Source organism: Arachis hypogaea, chromosome 17, assembly GCF_003086295.3.
Source record: "Arachis hypogaea cultivar Tifrunner chromosome 17, arahy.Tifrunner.gnm2.J5K5, whole genome shotgun sequence".
Taxonomy (NCBI): domain Eukaryota; kingdom Viridiplantae; phylum Streptophyta; class Magnoliopsida; order Fabales; family Fabaceae; genus Arachis; species Arachis hypogaea.
In genome coordinates this window covers 21,824,415-21,844,566 of record NC_092052.1, presented here as the reverse complement: position 1 = coordinate 21,844,566, position 20,152 = coordinate 21,824,415, and the positions used below count along the sequence as shown (strand labels likewise).

Below are 20,152 nucleotides of genomic sequence, written 5' to 3'. Positions count from 1 at the left end.
CATCAAGCAATTCATTTGCTATTCTTTGCAAATGTATAATCTTTTGAACTTCTAGTTCACATTGTCCTGATCGAGGATCTAAATGCATCAACGATAATGCACTCCAATTAAGTTCCTTTTCAGGAAGCTTATTCTCTCCCCCTAATGATGGAAATTTTGATTCATCAAAATGACAATCTACAAACCGGGCTTTAAATACATCTCTAGTTTATATCTCAAGATACCTCACTATAGAGGGAGAATCATATCGAACATATATCCCTAATTTTCTTTGGGATCCTATTTTGGTGCGATTAGGTGGTGCAATGGGAATATATATCGCACATCCGAATATTCTTAAATGGAAAACATTTGTCTGCTGGCCAAAAGCTAATTGCATAGGAGAGAACTGATAGTAACTCGTTGGCCTCAAATGAATAAATGCTGCGGCATATAAAATAGCATGCCCCAAAACCGAGGTTGGGAGATTTGTTCTCATAAGTAAGGGTCTAGCAATTAATTGGAGGCGTTTAATAAGTGATTCTGCTAACCCATTTTGTGTGTGAACATGAGCTACTGGATGTTCAACACTCATTCCATTAGCCATACAATAAGTATCAAAGGCTTAGAAAGTAAATTTACCAGCATTATCAAGACGAATTGCTTTGATTGAATTTTCTGAAAATTGTGCTTTTAATCGAATAATTTGAGCCAGTAATCTCGCAAACGTCAGGTTGCGAGAAGATAATAAGCACACACGTGACCATCTCGAAGATGCGTCTATCAATACCATAAAATATCTAAAAGATCCACATGGTGGATGAATAGGTCCACATATATCACCTTGAATCATTTCTAGGAATTTAGGGGACTCAAATCCAATCTTTACTGGTGATGGCCTTAAAATTAACTTCCCTTGAAAACATGCAACACAACAAAATTCACTAGATTTAAGAATCTTCTGCTTCTTTAGTGAATGTCCATAGGAGTTTTCAATAATTCTCCGCATCATGGTTGTTCCCGGATGACCCAATCGATCATGCCAAGTTATGAATTTATTTGGGTTAGTAAACTTCTAGTTTATAATGGCATGTGATTCAATTGCACTAATTTTGGTATAATATAACCCAGATGAAAGCGAGAGTAACTTTTCTAATATAACCTTTTTATTTAAATCATGAGTTGTGATACATAAGTACTCATGATTTCCTTCAGTCATAGTCTCAATATGATATCTATTTCGGCGAATATCTTTAAAGTTCAACAAGTTTCTTAGAGACTTGGTAGACAATAGTGCATTATTTATTATGAATTTTTTTCCTCTGAGAAACAAAATTATAATTCTTCCGGAACCTTCAATCACATTGCCTGAGCCAATAATAGTATTAACATATTCTTCTTTTGGCACAAGATGGGTAAAATATATATTACTTTTGAGAATGGTATGCGAACTTGCACTATCCGCAGGGCAAACATCTTCACTATATGTCCTTGCCATTCTCTTCAAAGACAAATAATAATAAATTGAGTAGTATGCACAGTTAAATTGAATACTTGATCGGAATTATTTTTCTAAGAAACACTGTACATAAAAATAATGCCATATACTAAAATTTTATTTTAAAACTTGACACATTTAATGATTTCAAAATTCATAAACATTAGTATTTCATTATTTATATACATCATATTTGAAACTTAAATACATAGAAAATAAAACTTAACAATAAGTTCTTTACATTATTTATTTACATGGATACTTAACAATCCCACATATTAAACTACAACATCATTGATCAAATGACCAATATTTTCTTCAAGATTCTCAAAGAAATCAGATACATCATAATGAGTGGTGAAATTTTCATCATCATTTGAAACAAAATTCGTTTCCTTTCCTTTGTCGTCCTTTTTCAAAGATGCTTGATAAAGATCGACTACGTGCCTTGGTATACGATAGGTACGCGACCAATGGCCCTTTGCACCACAACGGAAACACTTATCCTCTATTGATTTATTTTGCCTAGGGGTGGCAAACGGGCCTAAACCCGCCGGGCCAGCCCGCGTAACCCGCCAAAAAAGGCGGGCCGGGCTGAAAAGTTGGGACCGCCAAATAGCAAAAGCCCGCTTAACTCGCACCGCTTAAACCGCTGGTTTTGGCGGGCTTTGGCGGGGCGGGGCGGGCTTCCCCGCCGGGCTTAGTTTTTTTTAGTAAGGGGTATTTTTATAATTTTTTTACCAAAATCCAACTTCTCCCAACCCAACTTACAAGAGAATGAAGATGAAAATTGAGTGTTTTAGATTATGTTTGTTTTGTTTTAGAGACAATATTGTTAATTATGTTTATTTTACTTTGGAAACAATATTTATAATTATGTTTTGGATGAAAACTTGGTTTATAATCATGTTTATTAGATATTTATAATTACAAAGACTTTAATGTTTGTGAATACAAAAATTATAAGTTGTTTATACTTTTAGAAATTATAATAGTTAAAAGTAAAAAACAAAAGAGATTTTTTTATATTTTTATATATATTATTTTAATAGTTAAAAGTAAAAAAAAAAAAGAGGATATTTGGCGGGCTTAGCCCGCCGGCCCGCCAGCCCGCCATTAGGCGGGGCGGGCTAGGATTCTGGGACCGCCTCACTAGGCGGGGCGGGGCGGGCCAGCCCGCCAAATGGCGGGCTTCTGGCGGGGCGGGGTGGGGCGGGGCGGGCTTCCCCGCTTGCCACCCCTAATTTTGCCCAATATTTCTTTCTTTATCCCACTTCTGGTGAGATCCTCTCTTTTGAACATAATTCATTTTCCTTCCATAATTTTTCTTGTTGCCAAAACCTTGCCATTTACCTCTTCTAGGGTAATGATTTGCCGCATTTACTTCAAAAAATGGGGCGGCGCCAGCTGGGCGCGCTTCGTGATTCTTTAAAAGCAACTCATTGTTGTGTTCAACAACAAGAAGGCAAGAAATTAACTCAAAATATTTTTTAAATCCTTTTTCTCGATACTACTACTACAAGAGCACATTCGAGGCATGTAAGGTCGAGAAAATTTTCTCTAACATATCATTATCAGTTATCTTTTCCCCACATAATTTCATTCGTGAGGTGATTCGAAATATTGTTGAATTATATTCATTTATGGATTTAAAATCCTGTAGACGCAAGTGCGTCCATTCATATCGGGTTTGAGGAAGTATTACCGTCTTTTGATGATTATACCTTTTTTCAAGGTCTTTCCAAAGATTTGCAGAATCTTTTGATGTGAGATATTCATTTTTCAATCCTTCATCAAGATGACGACGAAGGAAAATCATGGCTTTGCCTTTATCCTTTTGGGATGCATTATTTTCAACATTAATGATATCTCCAAGATCCATTGAATCAAGATGGATTTTAACATCTAATATCCATGATAAATAATTGTTTCCAGATATATCAAGAGCATTGAATTCAAGATGAGAGAGTTTTGACGTAATAAAAATTTGTTATCTGAGTCTTCCTAAAAATTTGATCAGAGTCTCATGCTGATAACGTATTGTGGAATAAATAAGAAAGAGATAACAAATATAAAATAAAAAGTATAATTATATAACTCTAATAGTAATATTCACCACAATTATTATAACAATATAATTAATATATTTAGTAATATTATAGTAAAGAATATAAGAGAGAGAATAGTATAAGAGAGTGAAGAATGTTTTATTACTATCAGTTGTATCTATGTTACGTGAGAATTTACCCTCTATTTATAGATACAAAAATTCAAACATTCAACCTTCATTAATTATCAATTTGTATTGAGAAGTTAAGCTTTGAAAAGCTCAGCCGCCCACATTAATAGACATCCATTGTTATCATAACAAAATATCAATACTTTTTTTTTGTTATAAAAATTCCAATACTAATTAAAACATACTAAAGCCTAGTTTGGATAAACAATTTAATTAAGCTCCTTTTAAAAAAATAGCTTAAACAATAAATGACTATATTAAAAGTAGCTTATAAATAAGTTATTTTATATTTGGATTTTTAATTCTAAAAGTGTTTATTTTATAGAAATGTGGTAAAAAGTAGTAGTATTATAAGAGAAGTCATATTTTTAACTTCTCTATAAACTCCTAAATAACTTCTTAAAAAATTATAATTTAATTTAAAAATTACACTAAATATTAATGCTACTACTTTTCATTTGTCAAAAGCTCAAAAAGTTTCGTTTGAAGCTCCTCGTAACGGCCCTAAAACCTACATAAATGGCCAAAACAAATGAATAGTCTTTGGGTTGGTGCCAAACTTCTGCGTATTTCGAGTATTTTCTCCATTTTTGTGCAAGAGTTTTTATTTATTTTATATTTTGTTTTTGGGTCGATGAATTTTTATTTATTTATTTATTTATTTTGGACATGAATAGTGTTTCTTTGTCATATTGAGCTAATGTTTCAATTAATATTTGGGCCAAAATATTATTTTTGTGAAGGTTTCTCCTTTTTTTTTTCATTTTTTGTGTATATGTTAAATGAGCTTGTCTGGGCGACGACCAAAGAAAAAAAGATCTTGTCTCAAATAGTTGTTTAGCCTATATTCCTTTTCTTTGTTGATTTAAACTCTTCTTCTAAATGTACAAAAAAGGAACTCTTCTTCTAATGTATGAACAAAAAAAAAAAACTTCTTGTCAGATTTATTGATTCTGCAATTCTGCTCCACAACTTTACTTCTCAATTTTGCAACTCGACTTTATATAAAAGGCCAATGCTTCCATGCTGAACATCAAATTTTTCAACATGTATGAAAATGAGGTGGATACTTCTTATGAAGGACGCGTGCTCGTGTTGATATGATAGAAGGAGACAGGGACTGAGTGGCAGTAATAGCACGTAGGAATTTGTCCAGTATTATGAGGCAATTAGATGAAAAAGCTTGTTTAAATTAAGTGCTTAATCATTTACCTAATTTTGAAAAGAGTTGGGTTGGTCATTTTTTATGAAGTTAGGCTTTTTTTGCTAAATACATGAATTGGGCTGATATTGTATGGAAATGATCCAAATTAACTTATACTCTTATATAAAATAAATAAGTTAGCTGTGTGCCGAAAAAAAAGAAAAAAAAACTTAGCTCATAAATTCTAGAGGAAAAAAACGACTTACTTGATAAATTATTGTTTAATAATCAGTGGTAACATTATATTCAAATAAATTAAATAATTTATTCTTCAAAATATTAATCTGTTAACAATGATTTATTTCAGTTAACTAAATAGTAACATTGTCACTCATTTAAGTAAACAGGATCTAATTTAATTTATTTTTAAACCACAAAATCAATATTTTTACGGTATTTATTTTTAAGTAATTTAATTTATAGTCAATATTTTCAATTTAACGTTAATATTCACTAATTTAATAAAGCAAATATTTTTTTAATAACCAAATACACATCACTAACAATATAAGCATATTACATGCTATCCCGTCCCACCAAGCAATGGAGACATAGGCTGTGTAGAGTCAGAGGATATGCAGTCCGTGTTAGAGAAGGGGATTTATGTGGTTAGAGTTATTCATCCCTAATGATGATGATTATGATGTTAGATTTTTTGGTGTAGGCCAAGCAAATGGATTTTGTTATGATGTGGGATGGGCTATAGGGTTCGATTTTTCGGTAGTTAAAATTATGAGTAAAATTTTTTGTGAGTTGGATAAAAAGAAAAGTTTTGGTCAAAATGATTGATAATTATAAAAATAGAAAACAAAAATAGAATGGTAGTTGCTAGTAATTGGTTAATTTAGGAAGGAAAATATATAAGCCAATTCCAAAAAAATGAAAAGAAAATATGTAACAAAAAAAACTTAGTCAGGAAAATTATGATTAGAATTTAGAATGTTGTTCAGAGTCAGTGTAAATTTGATAATTTGAAAGTTGATAAGATTTAAGGATTTAAAAAATTAGAAAATAATAACTTTGATTTAAAGAAAGAATTATTTCAATTAACATATAAGTAGATGTTTATTAAACCAAGTAGGAATGATAAAAAAGTATCTACGTATTTTTAGAGACGATAACAATAGTTGTCATTGTTAAGTATGAGTTAATATTTTTTTAATTTATAATTAAAAAATCCTTGAAGAAGTTATGGTTGTTGTCCGTGTATTTTTGTGTATTCTTATATACTGTTTATATATTTATATATTATCTAGAGATGGTGATAATGGATTAAAAAGCGGAATTGAAAAAACTTAAAGCAGAGTTTGCCGCGGGGTTAGGGGAACTATATAAAATTTATAGAGTTTGTCGGAGAATAGGCGAAGTTGCCAATTTTTATAGAGTTTGTCGGGAGTTCGGTGAACTTGCTTAAATTCCAGGAAAAAAGAAAATCGTATTTAGGGAATTAAAGTTCAGAAATCATGTTGGGAAAAATAATACCCTTTTTTCATTTTTAAAAAAAAAATCCCCTAGGATATGCATTTGATTAAGCAAAATGTAACGCTCAACACAAGACACACCTGGCAAGTGATTTGTGATCGTATTTCGCAAAGGCCGTTTGTACCGTGCTGTAGCCCTTATATTTCAGCAGGTGATAAACTGAGCTGGCGGCATCATCTAGTAGACGCGTATTACCGCAGTTCTCCGCACGTCCGCCGTTCTCTTTTACGGCCTACTTATGCTTGAGACTGCATATGGTGCTTGACGCTCCTCACCGTGCTTGACGCCGTCAAACTGAGCACAGACAGCAGGGATGGTTGGTGCAGCCAGAGATTGTACTGGAGCGACGAGTAGAGGCTGAATGAACTGCAGAAGGGAAGTCCGAATAGGATGGGAGGTAGAAGGACGAACAGGCACACCTTAAGCAGACCTACCGAAGCTACCATCATGGGAAGTAGCTGATGGGTTCAGAGAAGTGTGTTCTGTTAATCCACGTCGAAGGGGCAGCTGACCTCCGTGTACGAAGTACAAGAACGACCGACGAATTACTTTAAGGTTGAGAAGGTTGGCCGGCTAAGAGAGCCTGTCCGAAAAACACCTGTTGGCGGTCTTCTGGACGGAGCAGACAATTTTTGGTGCAAAGAAGTTACGGCAGTTAATTCGGTCAGACGTGTTGTGAAAGAATTACCTTTTTGTAACCTTCAATTCTAATATACGGTTTCGTTCTGTCTAATTTGTATTTACTTGCAGTGATCAATTATGTCGTTGTTAAGACAATTATATTTTGATTTCACAATAGTTATGTTCGTACCCTGACCCGACACCTACGCGCAGGTCCAAGTAGGATAAAAAATTCCGAATCCATAAGTTGGGCTCCCCACGTAATCGACCTCCCTCCAAGAAATTGGACCCGACACAGAGTCCACCCTAAGGAAGTTGGGGACGAAGGTTAGCTGGCAGATAAGACTTATTCAAATAAATAACTGCCCCTAAAATCTCCCAACCCACTTCCAGGAGTCATATCTCAACTTTCCTTAGATAAAGGGACGGTTATCCTCCTTAAAAGGTGGAGCTTCTCCAAAGGTGTTTATTGAATCACCACTATGAATACACTGACACCCCTCAAGTATCTCTAAGTTGCAATATTCTCCAAACTTAGTACGGGTCTTTCTCGTTCAGACGATTGGCCCATGAAGAAGGAGTCGAGCCTACTATTCTCCGGTCACCCATCGTAAGAAGTTATATAGTCTCATTTTGTCCGGTATGGATAATTACATTACATTACCTGCACTAGTGGTATTTTCCAACAAATACTTATACTATTTAATAGTGAAACCGATGTAAACTAATTAACAAATTATTAAAATTTAACAATGATAGTTATTTCATTATAAAAAGAAATTAAAAATATGTATCCCAGCCTAAATATAGCAAAATATATTTTATGCTTCAACCATCTTATTTAATATGCAGTCTGATATTCTTAAAATATTATGAAAAAAATGTATTTCAAAGTTAACTTTTAAACCGATTATTATTTTTGTTTTGTAGTTTTGTAGCCAGATGTATAAGATGATGGTGCTGAAAATCGAATCGGACTGGGCGGTTCAACCCGGTTAACGGAGAACTAGTCAACCAACCGATCCGAGTAAGCGTAAAGACCGCATGGCAAAAACCCGGTTATAGTACCGGCCGAACTGACGGTTAACTGGTGAATCGGTAAAATAAGTTGGTTTTTGAAGGTTTTTAAAGGTTCAGAAAAAAAAAACAAACCCCCCATATAACAGCCCAACTGTCCCCTTTCTCTCAGAAGAAATCCCTAAAACCCCTTCGTATCTCCTTATGAGTTTCACGCCGCGACCACCCTTTTGACTTCCAGCGCCCCGACGACCAACAGTAGTGTCACCTTCTCGGCTTCTTTGTCGACCTCAAAGCACAGTTTGAGCGTTTCTATCCCCCCTCCCTTTTTTTATTTGAGAATATGTACCCGATAAGATTTTTTAAAGGATTTTAATTTAAATATTTTATGACCGAAGTTTTAATTTTTTATATGTAATTTCCAGAAAGTTTATTTAGTTGAAAATTTATTGAATTTAAATATTAAAAATGACTTCTTAATTTTTTATAATTGTATCTTATATATAAGTAAATCGAATGAATCCCAGTTAAACTATGATTAGACTAAGAAATCGATGAACTGGTCACTCTATCAGTTCATTTACTGGTTCGATTTTTGCAACCTTATACAGAATACATACTGAAATATGCTCAAACATTGCGAATAAATTAAATGAGAAACATGTTAACAGAAAAATATAATCATGGTTGATTATAGTTGCTAAGTTTGTTGTAAAACAAATTATTTGTTTATAACAATAAGATCCTAATATATAAAAAATTATCTGGTTAACGAAGAAAATAAATAAATAGCGTCCGATGCAGGCTTAAGCGAAGAAATTAATTATTTATAGATTTTTGCTGTGGGTGACGAGAACTGAGTTGGGCGACTGAAACACGCAACTGTACTCGATGTTCACTTTAGGTCGTATCAGCGTCCATCATATGCCTGCAGCAATGACTGCAACCAAGGTGAGAGAGAGTCAGTAGAGAAGTGGTAGTAGATGTCCTCGTTAATTACATTTTCGCTTGTTTTATTTATTTGTTTTATCGTTTTGTTTTTGTGTAGAATTAAATATTTTTAACATGAAACCAGAAGATATTACTATTATTAAGACGTATATTAATTAATACACATAGATAATGAGAGAAAAATTTGACTTAAACATTGCAGTTAATATTAAAAGATTATTTTTTTTATTTGAAGAAGTTAATAGTAAAATATAGAAAAATTGTTAATGAATTTCTTTGGGTAAAATTATAATTTAAATATTCGATGATTTTTGAAGGATATTATACGAAAACCTAATATAAGTATTAGCTGTTTTAAAAAATACTATTTAGGCAACAAAAGAATAACTTATGAAATAATTATATTAACTCCAACACTTAAATGATAAGGACCAGTTTCGAAAATAGTCATTTAAAGGAACTTGGAAAATGGTTTCATTAATTAACTGACATCTTGCAGTCAAAGGTTCGTATGATACTAACAAGAAGGGAATTAATTTTCTAATAATATTTACCAAAATGAAACGACAATACGTTCAGTTAATATTAAACCGGCTCTCCTACTAAACTTTTCACCTGTTACCATTAAAAATTGTTTTTCAAGGTTTCCTTCACTCGGCGTGGCTTCATATCCATTGTTTGGGTTAGAGATAGAGAAGGAGCAATCGTCTTTCACAGTCAGTTATCCCCACCCGTAATTTTTCCAAAACTCAATAGCCATGAATAACGGAAAGTACAGGCTCTATGCTGTGCGTAGGGGACGTATTCTTGGAATCTACACAAATTGGGAGGACTGCAAAGAACAAGTGAATGGCTTTCTAGATGCAGAGTTCAAGGGATTCCGCCTGCTGAGAGACGCCTAACATTGGTTGGGAGTTGTTGATCCACCATTGACACTACCCCAACCTCCGGAGCTCGATTCTGGAGTTCATCCTCCGACGGGACGCTTTAAGCCACCGGTGTCTTTAACCAAACATTTCTACAGCATGCATGTTGGCCCAACATTGGGTGAATCATCACAGAAAGCATTTGTTCCTTGTTCTCAGATACCAGAAGGTACGGGTGCAACTGTGGGTATGTTTACGGCAGTGGTTTCTCTTTTTTTCTTTTCCCCGTTTAAGCTGGCATTGAGTTACTTTTGGTGTTTGTGATTGTCATCGGTGTTCAGGACCGAACATTATTCCGGAGAATTCTATGACTCAGTTTGTAGTGTTTGAAGACTTGGAGGTCTATCTCATTCGTGTCTGTTGCCAGCTGAGGCTTGATTATCCGGTCTTTAACAATTGTGTGTTTTTCTCCGACACTGGTGAGTTGCTTCATGGCTACTGGGTGACACTGCGATCACAACAACGCGATGTTAGCTGGATCGTCGAGGGTGGGTTCTCATCGGATGAGCAGATGGCAAGGCAGGACGCGTCATTCAAAATGTTAGGGAAGGTGCTATCTTTCGTGGGGAAGGAAATCCACGACTACAACTACAGGATCGTGGAGGCCTTGAGAGTGCGGGTTGAGGAACTGGAACGGCAACAACGAAACCCCGTACACCAGCGAATCCGGGAGCTGGAACAGGAGAACTGAAAGCTTAGGTATGATCTTCAGCAGTATAACGAGTTATTCGAGACTTGAATGAAGGGTTCACTGTGTTTGCAAGTATCTACATTTACAGTGTAGCAGCTTATTGTTAAGTCTTTGTCCTTCACTGTTGTTCATATTCAGTAGTTATTCCTGTTTACGTATGTCTGCTATTAACGTCAACGGTGATTCTTGTAAGTTGGTTAACTGTGATGTTCTTGTTGGGGTTTAGGTTGCTTTCCAGTAATTTCCAAGGAGGGTTCATGAACTAATTATGCAATTGTTCAGGTTAATTACATATTTTATGGTCGTCGGGTTTCTCAATTATCATTACTCAATCTTAATTTATTTAACTTAACTCTGTTAGACGTGGGCATGCTGTACTAATTAGTAGGGACCTACGTATTAGTCCTCTAATAATGAATTTACTTTACTAACCGAGGAAGTCGATAGTGGAACCAACTACTACGTAACCACAAGATTTAGTGTAATAGCTGCCGTTGAGTTAGTTTCTTGTTTAACTTAATATAGTTACTTTTCGTTACATAAAGTTGGGTATAGTTTGCTACCAATGCCATAGGATATCATTTACCTATCTGATGGGAAGGAAGGTGTTCTTTGTCCTTTCTAGTCAAACAGACGTGAATAGGCGTGTAGATGCAGTGGATAAAGGTTGAAGTGTGATTGGTTAATGGGATGGAGAATCCGTAGATTGTATTTGAAGTTAGGGTCAGTGTTGAGTGAATTTTCCTGTGTGCTGTATTGTTCCAGAAGATGCCTACAGAAATGATGCCCTTCGGCCCATTAGGCCATAAAGACAAAAAAGCCCATGAATAAGATACCCAACTACGGGGTTCCCTATGCAGTCTATGAGAAGAATTGGGCCACTATTGAAGACGTTATGTGAATACAATTAAACGTGGCTTCATGTTTGAGTAGCGGCACGTGTGTCCTGTTTACGAACTGCAATGTAATTGGGAATCGTCTTAAGCACACTACTAACCTAACCCACTTAACCTTCATTCTATTGTGCACTTGCTAGTACTGTTCAGGATGGAGTTACACAAAGAGAATAGCGTGGAGGATGCGGTGAAGCGTCGACGGAGAGCAACCAAGGATGAACCAATGGAGCCGGTAACCACCGTGGAGGATGCAGTCAGCGGTGTGGCTGATCAGACACAAGTATGACAATGTTGTTCTTTTTCTGCAAAACTTTTTTTTTATTTTCTCCGCGCTTTATCATCCGGTTTAGTATCACTTACACATGGAAAAGGTGACGTGCTTCCCTACTTTCATCATTGACCAGAAACCCTCAACCGGAAATGACATGATTTTGGGGATCCTGAAGACGCAAGCGAACCAAATACAAGCCTTAATCGCAGTTGTAGCACAGCACGATCGAGTGCTGGAACTTCTCACGTCTTTGAATGTATCTGCTACTAGTGACAACAAACCGATGATGAACCTGAACCTAAACTTGCATCCTACTGGAGGAGTGCATCTTTACACAAACGATGGAACACTTGAAGAGCCGGTGAAAGAGGTGACAAACGGCGGGACGCTCTCAGGTAGAACTCCGACACGCCAACAGTGTCCTCCACCAAAACCAGAGGACGTTATCCGGGGTATATCAGCCCCAATGCCTACAACGATGGCCGGGGTCAACAAGGGAAAATCCGGTACTCCCCAACCAGCACCACAAGTCAACTTACAGGTTTGTAGTTCTCCAGATGATGTTCTTTTCATGTTATTCTTGGTTTTTATTTTTTATTTAAGAAATTATTCGTCGTATTTATATACATATGTATATGTAATTTTGTTCATGTCAGAGAAAGCTTTCCTTTAAAGATGAAGGGAATTCCACAAAAGACCTCATAAGAAACATAAGGTCTACAGGTCCTGGCTCTCCATGGACATTTTACACACATAGGAGTGCGGACATTAGGTCGGAGGAGACTCCAAAGGTACATGAAACACTGCATGGAAACCCTGGATGAACATTGTTTTCTTTGTTTAGGGTCAAGTTGCTTAGTTTTGCTCATTCGTGTCGAAAGGAAGAAATCTTTTCGGTCTGGAATATTTTTTTTTCTTTTTGTGTAGGTCCTTTGGACGAATGTTTGCCCTCGTTACCTTTTCTTGGGTCGGCATATGTGGCACTTTTGAGAATTGTAATTTTTGGTTAACTATGTCGCCCAACATTTACATGCCCAATCTAGTGACCATTGACGTTTAAAGGGCCACTACTACGTCTTGGGCCCTAGCTGGCTTAAGTTAGGCCCAATAGCCTTCTCATAGCCTGATGGAATGGTTTCCTTATAATTATTATTTTTTTACTACATGATCAACAAATTTTTTTTTTACTAAGTACCCCATCGTTTGCATGCCCAGTTTGGACCTTTAATGTTTACGGCCCACTACTTCACCTTGGGACACCCTTGGCCCTAGTAGGACCCAATAGCCTTCTCATACTATGATGGAATGCTTTCCTTATTAATCATTATTGTATGGATCACTTTATTGTTTTTTTCATCTGGGTTGTTTTCCTCGCAAACATTGAACTGTTAATCTCTTCCTATGCAAATAAAATAACCTTTCGGACCATTTGGTCTACTGTTAATGGTTTATTCATGTTGGATAATCGTATACTAAGAAATTTAAGAAAAATTATTTCCTCTACTCCAACACCTTGATCGCGAAGTAGTGCCTGGACCTCTCATTCTGGCCCCCGGCGGGGATGAAGTTTGTTAGCCACGAACTCGCTATTGCAGCCTACATCTTTGCCAACGGCCTACAACCGAGGTAAGCAGTTACATAATTCTGGTTCTCTTGTTTAGTAGTCTACAACTATTTTTAGCATCATAAACAACTTTCCCCACTAACAGCAGTTTTTTCCTCTTTATGTCGTCCTGTCAGTGAAATCCTGGTGGAAAATGAACATTGCACCGGGAATAGGGAAGCCCTTTGGACATTACGCCCTGGAGAGGAGGTCGTTGACGACGTAAGTGGCTCCAATTTTTTTATTTCATCGCAGAATGGTTACAACATTTCCGAAGTCATTCTTTAATTGTTTGCGCCTAAATCAACCATCACGTAGGTTATCAACCTTGTCGTAGCAATGGTTTCCTCAAATAAAGCTGAGAAACAACGGTGGTGGCTACCAACCACCTTTGCGGTGAGTTTCTTAACCTGTTAAATTTTGTTCTTGCGAAAGGATCAGTAGTATTCATTGTCACTAAAACTCGGTAATGATTTTATTTCCCTGAATGATTTTTTTGGCAGTAAATAGCTAGGAGCCCAGGCCACCACTGCAAGGCAACACTTGATTACATCGTAGCAAAGTACATGGGTTTCGCCGATAATCTACTGAAGGTGAATCTTCTTAGACCCAAGACTTTTAATAGCCGTTGAGGCGGTCCTCAGAGTTGCAATATGACTCTCGACTGTCAATTTGGTTGCAGATTTATGTTCCTTTCCACATGCGACGTCACTGGTATTTGATGATTGTTGACATGTGGGATGAGAAGTTGATTTATCTGGATTCATTAAAGTCTACCGTCGAGCGACAGGCTCGAATAGATCAAATGATGGAAGTGGTACGTTACTGTAACATATTATTCTCGTCTAATCGCCCTCTGATTTTCCATTTTTTTATATCAACTTACTTCTAGATTTTCTTCTTTTTATAGAATGACATGACTGCCCCTTCAACAATAACCAAAATTGGTTCCCCTTAGCTGCATAGTTTTAAAGATTCATCCCCCCATGGTAATAACAATATCTATCTCACTAATCATTGTAGGCTCGGTTACTTGAGCTGTTGTTGACTGACACGTCTTCATACGAGTGTAAGACGACTGTATCGAAGTCTATCTCAAAGTTTAGGATCCACGAGCCACACATTTCTCAATAGGCTGCGGATTCGTATGTTGTGAACTCTTTATCACTTTCATATCTGTCTTGGTGACTTCACTCATTTTAAACTTCATTTCTGTGTTTGCAGCAATGACTGCGGAGTTTGGGTTGCAGAGTGGATGATCCAATACGATTTATGGGCATCGTATGACCTTCAGGTTGGATAATCGAACACATAACCGAATGCTTTGAATCATGTAAATGGTCTAGGTAATAATTCATATGCTGGTAATGAATCAATGTGTAACCATTGTCTGTTTGCCTTTCAGGTGATCAATGAACACACCAGAATGACCATTGCTGTTGATCTAGTTATGGGTGAGCACAACCCAATCTCTGAAGAAGTTCAACAAAAGGCTGTCCAATTCTGGGACAGGAATATGATTTGCTCGTACATGAAAGGAGCTAGACCAAGAAAAAGGACCCGTAGTCCTGTGGGGCCACTAAGTCCCTAAGTTTGATCTGGCAGAAATTATAAAATTTTTTGGGTTGTTGAACGCCGTATCGAATGCTTTAATGGATCTCTGGCAGGATGAATTGGCCTGCGTTCGACACTTTTGTAGGTGCTGAATTTTTTGACTCAATATGACCGAACCACAATCTGGGTACAACCAACCTTGTCGTGTGACCGCACTTGTTGGGCTAACATTATCTGGCGTTAAATACATCAACTGAGAATTGGTTTGGTATTATTGTTTTCTGCCCATAGGCGAGACTCATGAAATTTTTTGGATTGGAATTAGTGGTTACTATTGTACTCAGAAGTCAATATTATTGTAGGGGATGATGTGAATGTTCCTCTGTAGATGCAAATTGTTTGTGAAATGCTATTCCATATTTCATTAGGTACACTTGTCCTTGCCGATGAAAAGAAGTCGAAACGATTGAACCAACCTCCCCAAGAATGAGTAGTTTTAATATTAGATATATTAACACCCCAGAGACATGGAGAACATGAGCTAGTGTAATAATTAGTCACTGGTACCGTGGTCTCATTTTTGACCACTTATAAAGACTGTAACCTGAAGTCGCGAAAGAAAGTTCACTGCCTACTTTGCTTGATTAAAACCTTTAACCAGTTTAACTCACCACCGCATTGCACGAAAACTCAAATAGAACACGCCTGCTTAAAAACAAATGAAACTAATTTATGATCAAGGTATATTGACAAATAAAAAGGTTGGCATACTAAATGGAAGTGAACCTGCTAGTATATCAAGGACTATCATATGTTATTTAACGCCTTAATATTGATAGCCCTAGTATTGATTTCATTAATATCATGATAATCTTCAATGATGGAACTGGAGACGCGAGTATATCAAAGAATCTTAATTAATTTACGCCTGACTATTACTAGTTCTTGTATTGATTTCGTTAATCTCATGTTAATCTTTCAATGGTTTGGCAGATGTTAATTGCACTTCTTGTGACCATGAAAAGAAGGCTAATACACACACTTCATGTAATGAATGTACACAAATAGCAAATAGCTGCCTGCAATAATTATCCATATGAAAGATATAACTTGTTTTCTACATTTCATTTATCAGTGGTTGAAATGACATTTCATTCGCACTTAAGTAAGCACTCTTTTTACCCATCCAATATTATACTCAACCAAACATAGGAACTAACACTTAAGACAACAAAGAGCTTAAAGCACAGCTATTATAGTAGGAAACTGAATTGTCTAATGAACACCAACTTCGACTACTAATTATGCTGGGAAGCTCGAACCCAATCTTGAACTGATATCAGTTGCTTGAGTCATCAGCTGCATAGGTAAAAGTAAACATAATTACTCAATTTCGTTTTGAAAATTAATTTTAAGGTGCCACCAAAACATGAGTGCAGTAGACAGATTTTTTACTAGGAGTAGCTAACCAAAACCACATACCTGTGCTAGTACTTCATCGGTGTTACTTATCATGTTCCTCTCCCATTCCATAGTCTCCTTACGTCCAGTTGCAGCAGGAATTTCACGATGTGATCTAATCTTCGAACCTGATGCCTCCAACCAAACATGTGTAGACAAATTATTGGGTCCAGGGACACCCTTCTTGCCTTGCTCGAAACGGACCTGCACGCGAAACAGCGGAATGAAGCCATCGGTAGGAAACAAAAACAGATAATTTTTTAAGAAGACAACTATACTTGCTACAATAAAGAAGGGTATGCGGAGTTTTCACCTGTTCCGTTGGCGATGACCCCTTCGACCCTAAATTTGTCGCCTCAAATTCTTTGCTATCTTCACCTTTGGAAACAAAGGACCGGTCGGCATTGCAGTATCGTTTTGTGTGCCCCGTTTTGCGGCAACGGGTGCAGCGCTTTTTTCGTCCGCCCTGCCTCCTCACACGAGGGGCACCCTTGGTCTTCGCAACAACAGGGTCATGTAACTCAACCGTATCAACAGCTTTCTTCTGACCCCCATTTTCAGGGCCTCTATCTAGTTCTTGACACAGCGTATGGAGACCATTAAGCGCCTGTGTGAAAGACGAAGGGCTCCTGCCTCCAACATATAGCATCCACTGTGCGGCTGCATGAAGTGTACCATGGCGCAACAAGAAACTAATCTCACTAGCAACTTCCGTTGTCTCAGCATACTTATCCAACGACTTTGCATCCTTGCGCCACCTATTCAGAACCAGGCTCTCAGGAATTCGAGTTAAATGCTCATTCTTCATTACAAAAAACATATGCCGACAAGGTATACCCTTCTGCCTCCAAAAATTGCATCCGCACTCCATTTTCTTTGAAACCCTATCGTACAACACAATCACCTCTCTACCTGGGTCGCCGTATTCCTCCAACGTGTACACCATTGTAGTTGAACGTCTAATCTTGGCTACAAAATTAACTGCACTGACACCCACTATTTCCTTCTTCGCATCAACGAATATCTCCCGTGTGTATGCATGTGCATCATACTTTTCAAGAGGATCCAAACAAGTTGTCATAACTGGCATCCCATGGAGTGATCTAAATTGTGCAAGCAATTCGTTATTTCGATACTCTCGCAGGACCAACTCCAAATTTTTAACCATATCGAGGAGACTGTGCCTAGACTTAAGAAAATTCTTCACGTACGCGTTAATGCCTTCGCACCGGGATGTTGTCCGAAAGCCTGCACAGAACTTGTCTTGTAGATACGCATTAGCCCACATCATCCTCTTCTGAAAAGTTTCTTTGGCCCAAAAACTATTTTGCAACCCATACTCTTCAACGGCATCATCCCACTCAGCCTCAAATTCATCTATTTCCATTTCTAAATACAGCCACTGGGTGAAACATTGCCGCAGTCCCTCTTCCTTCACATTGGCGGTTACGTTCTTCTCCATATGCCAAGCACACAACCAATGCGTTGCCTCCGGAAAAACAGACTTGATTGCAGCTTTCATTGAGTCACAGCCATCCGTGACGACAACCGACGGCTGCTTCTTACACATGACTTCCAACAAACTTTCCAGTAACCACTTATAAGACCCAACGCTTTCATCTAACACCAAGCCAAACCCAAATATTGTCGTTTGCTTATGGTTATTCACACCAGAAAATATCACCAGCGGTCTCTGATATTTATTTTTCTTGTAGGTCGAATCAAAGGCTAGAACATCCCCAAAGTATTGGTAATCAACTCTACTGCCACCATCCGCCCAAAACATATTGCCTAGCATATTATCCTTAGTAAGATTATACCTAGCCATTGACATCGGATCCGCCCCTGCTTTCCCCTCCAAGTATACAACAGCGGCGTTAGCATCCCCATCAATAATCTTTGCACGCTTAGCCTTGTTAATATAATTGTAAGCATCCTTCTTGGTGAAGCCCATTAGAGAATAGCCACCAGACTGTCCAGCCATATACCCCAGAATCTTAGACGTCGGAACACCATGAGCCTACATACCAGATATTTGTGCCTTAGCAGAACAATTTATTTCTCTAAAATTCGTCATCATATGAACCATATATGTCGGAGTTAAATCGTGGTTATGATCCAATACTACTTTTCTCACCCTCCATATACCACTGACCACATCAAGGTAGACTGACAGCTTTGCCTCACAATTTGTCCGCGTTTTTGGTCTATGACCTCTCTGCCTATCTAGCCTATCATAGTGACGACGTTCTCTCAGGCCCGCTCTATTACAAAAAAATCTACGACGAATAACCCTTCCACTGTCATCTTTTCCCGAGTCACCCTTTCAAATACCAAAACCAAAACATTTGCCTAACCTCCTGTAAAATTCAAATGCTGCTTCATCACTACAGAATGCCTTATTCATTATCTCTTCCTTACTCAACTGCAATACATCTCCATACTCACCGGCTTCTTCAACCGACATTTCATATCCACTCTCAGCCATTAAAAATTTTCAGCGAATTTTGGAGTTCACTAAATTCAACAACGAATACCCTGGAAGAATATTTGCATCAAGATATATAATAAGAGTAACTGCTCAGTAACACAGCAACAACAAATCTCCTCACTAATGTGATTCATTAATTCCAAAAATACAATACCGGAGTGGCATAACAGGATATTTCATAAACAATTACTCATCAACATGCAGCAAAAAAATCTCAGATCACAAGCTACTCATCAACTTAGTCTAAAGAATTTTACAATCAACCATGCAGCAATAATAACAACTTCTTTTTATTTCTAAAAATTATTCTCAACCATTATTACTTCAGAAAAATATTTTACATCACAAATTATATCAAATACCAACAAATCCCCCATAAAACTTACAAAAGGTGAAAAATTGGCATCAACTGTTCTGTTGGAAAAACTTACCAGAATAAATGGTTTGGACACAAATCAGCGCCGCTCTTGGTCCTTTCCCTTCGTTCCCTTCGATTTTTTCGCCCTTTCACTGTGTACGGCCATCACCCGTCCCCTTCCTGAACAGCGTCTGGATTACCCTAGTTTCTCCAAGGTTCCAACACTTCTTTCACATATTATTATTATTATTATTGTTGTTGTTGTTGTTGTTGTTGTTGTTGTTGTTGTTGTTGTTGGGACTAAGCCCACAGAGGAATACAGCATCCGACTCTATTCTTCTTGATGGAATAACACGGCTTCAAAAAAAGTATTGGGCTTCAAATCAAAATGGCTCAAACATTTAACCACATTAATTAACATAATTTACTACCTAATTTATTTATTCACTTTTACAACTGAAAGCCTGTTGTCTCTCTGCTTCGTTCAGAGTTGTTGTTTCTTGGGAAACATCTTTACACGCGTCCAATACCCATCTACTCCACGTTATTTCAGCATGAAAAGAAAATTCTTCCTTTTATCACCGTAGCACTGCCCTATATAAAATACTTCTATGTTTCCACTAATGTGTGTCTCTTTAAATGAAGCATTTTCTTTAATTAAAACTTCTCTTTTAATTGTTGTCCATTTTGCCTTTAATCTCTACTTTGTCTTCAATTTTCGTCCTCTGATGATTTTTTTCATTCTTGATAGTACCTCACAAGATTCTTCATAAATATCCTGCACATATAGCCTTTTAACAAAGAACAAATGTACACATTAAAACAATCAAGTATATATTTCATTTATAATATCACAAAAAATTAGCATTGTGATGAACTAAAATGTGCATAAATTTGTTCAGCGACTTAA

General features: G+C 37.0%; 3 protein-coding genes across 3 annotated transcripts; 2 read left to right on the top strand and 1 right to left on the bottom strand.

The window, feature by feature from the left end:
• Positions 1-9,623: 9,623 nt before the first annotated feature.
• LOC140181117 (uncharacterized) lies at positions 9,624-10,856 on the top strand. Its single transcript, XM_072223833.1, has 2 exons — positions 9,624-10,086; positions 10,199-10,856. Exons 1-2 carry the CDS (start codon positions 10,017-10,019, stop codon positions 10,606-10,608), a joined length of 480 nt encoding a protein of 159 aa, XP_072079934.1. The 5' UTR covers positions 9,624-10,016; the 3' UTR covers positions 10,609-10,856.
• Positions 10,857-11,642: 786 nt separating this feature from the next.
• On the top strand, positions 11,643-12,599 carry LOC140173035 (uncharacterized). The gene is made up of 3 exons (XM_072221749.1): positions 11,643-11,784; positions 11,909-12,316; positions 12,432-12,599. The coding sequence occupies exons 1-3, from the start codon at positions 11,656-11,658 to the stop codon at positions 12,597-12,599; spliced, it is 705 nt and encodes a 234-aa protein (XP_072077850.1). The 5' UTR covers positions 11,643-11,655.
• Positions 12,600-16,234: 3,635 nt separating this feature from the next.
• Positions 16,235-18,860, bottom strand: LOC112762984 (protein FAR1-RELATED SEQUENCE 9-like). Its single transcript, XM_025808771.2, has 5 exons — positions 18,751-18,860; positions 18,531-18,657; positions 16,707-18,413; positions 16,415-16,597; positions 16,235-16,291 (listed from the first exon to the last, which is right to left on the bottom strand). Exons 1-5 carry the CDS (start codon positions 18,858-18,860, stop codon positions 16,235-16,237), a joined length of 2,184 nt encoding a protein of 727 aa, XP_025664556.2.
• Positions 18,861-20,152: the final 1,292 nt, after the last annotated feature.

Bases quoted from the DNA above. Each gene is read 5' to 3' on its own strand.
- LOC140181117 (XM_072223833.1), top strand. From the start codon at position 10,017: ATGCATGTTGGCCCAACATTGGGTGAATCATCACAGAAAGCATTTGTT. The intron at 10,087-10,198 runs GTACGGGTGCAA...ATCGGTGTTCAG, and splicing joins TTGTTCTCAGATACCAGAAG to GACCGAACATTATTCCGGAG.
- LOC140173035 (XM_072221749.1), top strand. From the start codon at position 11,656: ATGGAGTTACACAAAGAGAATAGCGTGGAGGATGCGGTGAAGCGTCGA. The intron at 11,785-11,908 runs GTATGACAATGT...ATCATTGACCAG, and splicing joins GTGTGGCTGATCAGACACAA to AAACCCTCAACCGGAAATGA. The intron at 12,317-12,431 runs GTTTGTAGTTCT...TGTTCATGTCAG, and splicing joins CACCACAAGTCAACTTACAG to AGAAAGCTTTCCTTTAAAGA.
- LOC112762984 (XM_025808771.2), bottom strand. From the start codon at position 18,860: ATGTCGGTTGAAGAAGCCGGTGAGTATGGAGATGTATTGCAGTTGAGT. The intron at 18,414-18,530 runs GTGAGAAAAGTA...TCTGGTATGTAG, and splicing joins TGGTCAGTGGTATATGGAGG to GCTCATGGTGTTCCGACGTC. The intron at 16,292-16,414 runs GTATGTGGTTTT...TTACCTATGCAG, and splicing joins CCGATGAAGTACTAGCACAG to CTGATGACTCAAGCAACTGA.